Source organism: Silene latifolia, chromosome Y, assembly GCF_048544455.1.
Source record: "Silene latifolia isolate original U9 population chromosome Y, ASM4854445v1, whole genome shotgun sequence".
Taxonomy (NCBI): Eukaryota; Viridiplantae; Streptophyta; class Magnoliopsida; order Caryophyllales; family Caryophyllaceae; genus Silene; species Silene latifolia.
Window position 1 is genome coordinate 29,812,429 of NC_133538.1, and position 5,964 is coordinate 29,818,392.

At 35.8% G+C, this 5,964-nt stretch overlaps 1 protein-coding gene across 1 annotated transcript; it reads left to right on the plus strand.

The window, feature by feature from the left end:
• The first annotated feature begins 1,207 nt into the window (after nucleotides 1-1,207).
• LOC141633433 (cytochrome P450 704B1) lies at nucleotides 1,208-4,346 on the plus strand. Its single transcript, XM_074445906.1, has 6 exons — nucleotides 1,208-1,660; nucleotides 2,419-2,634; nucleotides 2,709-3,005; nucleotides 3,197-3,583; nucleotides 3,662-3,862; nucleotides 3,969-4,346. The coding sequence occupies exons 1-6, from the start codon at nucleotides 1,340-1,342 to the stop codon at nucleotides 4,146-4,148; spliced, it is 1,602 nt and encodes a 533-aa protein (XP_074302007.1). The 5' UTR covers nucleotides 1,208-1,339; the 3' UTR covers nucleotides 4,149-4,346.
• The last annotated feature ends 1,618 nt before the right edge of the window (nucleotides 4,347-5,964 follow it).

Consider the following 5,964-nt stretch of genomic DNA (forward strand, 5'->3'; position numbering starts at 1 on the left):
TATTTTGTAAGATGACTTTATATAATTTGTTGCGAGACGGATTTAAGCGCATGCTTTGAAAGACGGATATCTCAGAAATTAAATACGTTGCATACACATGGGTCCCACCATAATCTCGATTTTTGAAAAAAAAAAAAGAAGATGTATTAATGACGTGGCGCGTTCTCTGATGAGTATTGTATTTTGCTTTTATAAAGATAAGATTACTATTATCTAAACTTTGAAAACACTATATTGTCAAGCTAAAGTTACTGATTATCATACTAACCTCTTATTTTAGAAAAAATAGGTAAAGTTCTATGTTTACAATGAAAACATGAAGGTTTAATTTTCATGAGAGTCTAAAAAAGTTATAAATTAAAATAATAAGTTTTAAAGTTAAAACTTCTAATTATTAAATTAAAGTATGAAAATAGAGTGACTGGATTTAAAACCCATAATTTTTGGATTAAAAACCCCAATACTCAAATTAAAAACGTGACTATTCAACTTAAAACAATTAGTAATGACAAATTAGAAGTATGATTTTCATCATCAAAACTAACCCTTCTATGTTCAAAATCCAAACATGGTTGTTGGAGATCGGCGTCACCGACTCATCGTGGATGCCGACGTCATCTACTTTTTTGCGTTAGTTGATTGGTGAAAGGGGAAATCAGTGAGCGAAAGTAGTGGGCGAGTGAGCGGAGTTGATGGTTGGGTCGGTGGTTGTGGTGGTGGTGGCCGGTAGTAGCGGGATTGCAGAGGCAGCGGGAGGAAAGCAGTTTTGGTCGTGATTCGTCAACATGGGGAACGATCTTCAAGAGTTCTCGACTTCTCATGGATTGATTATAATTCATCTTAGTGGGCTAATTTACATTATTGGTAGTCACTATCTTTATGGGACGGTCACCTATAAGAAAAAGAATGATTATTTATCTAGTCGTAAGATGCATGGTGAAAGTGTTAAATTCAAGAAGTAGAAATGTGTTTTTTTAAAAACATTGGATAATTAGGTGAAAAAACACGAAATACATTAGTTATCATGGTTGCTTTTGGCGTGTTGGTAAAGATCGTTGAACAAACTTACACAACTTTGCACACTAAAAAATAACCTACATATCACCAACTTCTTCTCTATCAATAAACTCTCATACTAAATTATCTCAATTATAACACAATCTTTACATTATCGCCATAAATCCCAAAGAAAAATAATCCATCTACATTTCATCCGAAACTATAAGTACACAAATTTTCGCCATAAATCACAAAGAAAAATAATACATCAACATTTCATCCGAAACCTTTTAAGTACACAATTTTTCACCAACATACGACTTTTTTATATTCAACAAAAATGAGAGAAAATTCTACACCGACAAATATTTCTTCTTTTTCAAACATGGGAATATTAGTTATATGTTTGAGTATGGGCTTGACATGGGTTTTGGTTCATAGGTGGACCCAAAGAAGCAAGTTGGGCCCAAAGACATGGCCCATAATAGGTGCAGCACTTGAGCAACTAATGAACTATGATACGATGCATGATTGGCTTGTTGGATATTTCTCTAAGTCGAAAACGGTCGTTGTCCCAATGCCTTTCAAGACATACACGTATATTGCTGATCCTACTAATGTTGAACATGTTCTTAAGACTAACTTTGCTAATTATCCTAAGGTAACAACTTTTCTACGTGTTATCTCTTGTTCCACTTATTCTGTCTTATGATTGAATTTGTAAAAGGTTACTTGATTGATGTGTCAAAGTAATTTAGTATTTGGTTTAAGTTAATTTATTCCATTGCAAATAAAATGACATGATTGTTGCTGTTACCAAATTTTACCGAGAAATGAAAAGTTCGGATTCTTAGAAATATTAACATAATTTTAGTGAGAAATGTTTAAATATGCTAAAAAGTTCTCTAAGAAACTGTATCACACTTAGTTTCTTGAAAATTTGGGTCATATAACATATTAGGAGATAACTTATAGTGTAGATATACGGTAGAATCAAGGTCATCTACTGTAATTACGAGGCCACGTTCAAAGTATAAATTTGAGTCCACAAGAAAAAAAAAAGACTTTTCTTTAAAACATAATAATACACGGTATTTCGCAATCACATACTAAAATAAACTATACAACTAAAATTGTATATTTATATTTTTAAAAGATGCTGAAAACAAAATAAAAAAAATATATCAAAATGAGGTTCGGTGAAAACTTAATCGCAAATGTTGTTTATGTTGGATCGCTTTTACGTGAGCTTAGTTAATCTCTAAGTGCGATTTTTTTAAATGTCTAAATGCATATTTTAAATCTCCGGATTAGCCTTAGCCAGTTAATTTTGATCATGCATCTTTAATCTTTTATTATTGTAAAGCCTAATTACTTAAAATTTATGACGGACATGGACCATGGTTGAATCAAATAAAGGGTGTGACATATCAATCATACATGGAGGTTCTACTTGGAAATGGGATTTTCAATGCAGACGGTGAAAGTTGGAGAAAACAAAGAAAAACAGCAAGCTTTGAGTTTGCATCCAAGAATTTGAGAGACTTTAGCACTGTGGTTTTTCGAGATTATAGTTTGAAGCTCTCTACCATCTTAAGCGAGGCGTCTTTCGATTTTCGTTCAGTAGACATGCAGGTAAATCAAATTACTCAGGGTATGTATATGAAAGTAAACTTGGAAGATACGAATAACCGAAAAAGTTTGTGCAGGAATTGTTGATGAGGATGACATTGGATTCGATATGTAAGGTAGGATTTGGAGTGGAAATAGGAACATTGGCACCCAACCTACCTGATAACTCTTTTGCAAAGGCTTTTGACACAGCAAACATCATTGTTACACTAAGATTTATTGATCCGTTTTGGAAATTTAAGAAATTCTTTAACTTTGGATCAGAGGCTTTACTTAGTGAAAGCATAAGAATCATAGATGAGTTCACTTATTCTGTCATCCGAAAAAGAAAAGCTGAAATCGTAGAAACTAAAAGATATCGCAACGACATTAAGGTACACTTTATACATACTTGCAAATTTGTTTCCAGTATTTGTTATTTCAACATCAATTTTCATCTAGACTCCAGTATGAGACCTTTCGCTAAATTAGATTAACACCTTATAGTTTCTCGAGTATTAAATTTGACATATAAACATACTTGCAATAAATTAAGCATATGAATTTATTTGGCGAAAAATTTCAGATGAAAAATGACATATTGTCAAGGTTTATAGAGTTGGTAGAGGATGAAGAGAACAATATAACCGAGAAAAGCCTAAGAGATATAGTCCTAAATTTTGTGATAGCTGGGCGAGATACTACAGCAACAACCCTGTCATGGGCACTATACATGATCATGACTCATGAAAATGTGGCAGAGAAAGTTTACGTAGAGCTCAAGGCCCTTGAAGAAGAAAGAGCAATTGAAGAGAAGGTGACATTGGTTGAATGTAACACAGAAGACCCTGTTTCTTTTGGCCAAAAGGTTTCACAATTTGGAGGACTTTTGACCTATGATTCTTTGTCTAAACTCTATTATTTACATGCTGTTATCACTGAGACACTTAGACTATATCCTGCAGTTCCTCAGGTATGGATTTACACAAAAAACTTCTACGGATTGAGTATGAAACTTCCCTACATCTTAGAGTGTCTCATAAATTTGTAGGATCCTAAGGGAATTCTGGAGGATGATGTGTTGCCAGATGGAACAAAACTTAAAGCAGGAGGGATGGTGACTTATGTGCCATACTCGATGGGAAGAATGGAGTACAACTGGGGTTCAGATGCTGCTTGTTTTAAACCCGAGAGATGGCTCAAAGACGGTTTCTTCCAAAATGCCTCTCCTTTCAAATTTACTGCTTTTCAGGTTCGAATTATTCATCTACTGTATATATACGCTCTCTGTCCCGTTCATTTGTTCATCTGTTTTATTCTTCTTAACCGATATTTTAATGAAATTGTTCATGTTGCAGGCAGGGCCAAGGATATGTTTAGGAAAGGACTCGGCATATTTACAAATGAAGATGGCATTAGCTATTTTATGTAGATTCTACAACTTCAATTTGGTGCCAGGGCACCCTGTTAACTATAGGATGATGACTATTCTGTCAATGGCCCATGGACTCAAACTTACCGTTTCACGGCGTTCTTAATAACCATCAATCGCATTCTGCCTTTTCAATCTTCAAATGGAACATGTCTGTTTAGTCTATGTTAAACTTAGATGAAAAGATTGTTTTGGAAAGGTTGAATTTTATTCTTCCTTCATAATTCAATATAGAGTTTATATATAATGTATCTTAGAACTTTCTAGAATATCTCATAAATGCTAAACAGTACTCTTGGATCTACAGGCTGAATATTATTTATTTGTGGATCAGTACTCTTGTAATAATCGTCTCTGTTCTGTATTAGCCCAAGGTCTCATTCCCCATTTTTTACGAGTACGAGTAGTACTCCACCGAGTGAGTGGCACTCGGCTAAGTGGACTCTGCACTTGACCGAGTGCAGCTCGTCAGATGGCGATATAACCTATGTCGGGTTTCCTTTTCCACCTAACCCCAAATCATTTCCACCTCTCTCTCTAAACCTTCAAACCCTCTCCCTTATCTCTAAAACTCTCCCTAGCCCTCTCCCATGGCATGTGAGCTTGTATTTGAGGATGGTACCTCCACCTATTTCCCGATCTACCCTTGTAAGTCGGAATCTCACCTTTTTCTTTATCTTTCTTTGAACCCTAACTTCTGGGGCTTTTTGTTGGGTTTGCTAATTAATACTTATTATGAATAATATGAGTAATTAATGGAAAATAATAAGGGGTTTTACATAGTAAATGTATGTAGGATATGTTGTGATGGTTATTATGTAATTTTTGTAGGATGAGATGGTTTTATGAGACGAGATCTTGCTTGTCTTGGATTGCTTATGGAGTTTGCTAAAAGGTCGGATTTTCCTACTCGAATTTAGTAATATGAATGCTTGTTTGTGTGTTCATTGTCCTTGTTTCCATGATATAAGTTGTATTGCATCATATTATGATATAAGGATTGTGAGTCTCATGTTGTTGTCAAGAATGCATACTAGCATGATATTGAGTTATGGTGACTTAAAGAGTCGGAATACTTGAGGAATGGATGTTCATGGCATATTTTGGAAGGTGTCTCATGATGAGTCGTATATTAGCATGTTATGTTGCATATTGCATTCATTGTGATTGTTGTATATGTTGGAGGATATGGAGGACTTGTGCTGGTTGTTGAGGAGACGTAAGGCGGGTCGGGACACTCACTTTTGCTTGGGTCGCCTCTTGGAGCTTCCCACTCCATGAGAGACTTGCACGTTTATAACTTGATTACGGAGGGGCTCATGTGGTGTCACGACGCCTGGCAGGGGTCCGGTTAGCGCCCGGGCTTGGTACCGCCAGTGTGTCCTGAGTACTTGTTTTACGGGCTCCAGTCTGACTGTTTGGCGGGCGGTGCTACGGTGCCGTAAACGAGTTGTTGGTACCGTGGATGCGTTCCTGGTACCGATGAGGTGGTTGAAAAGTCGTGATGGATGGAGAGTTCGTGTCTTGTGAATTCCATTGGCATGTTGCATATTTATATACCTGTGTCGTGTCTTAGGTATTTATATTACTGAAACTGATGTGGGTTGGTTGTGTGTAATTGTCACCATCTTTAATTGGGGTGGACTGTGTTGATCCATATGATATTTCCAATCATATGGGGAGCAGTTTGGGTACAAGTTAAGTTGAATTTGGTATATTGCGGGAGACGGGCCGAGTCACGAGCATTGGAGTTTATTCGAGTCATCATATGCTAGACGATATAGATGTCCTTTGAGTGGTTGTAGTCGTCTCGACTTGTATTATTCATTTAATCATTATGTAATTCATTAAACATGTTATTTATATAAATGTTTCTTAATTGTAATTCCAATCACTACCTTGGGAAACCGAAATGGTGACAT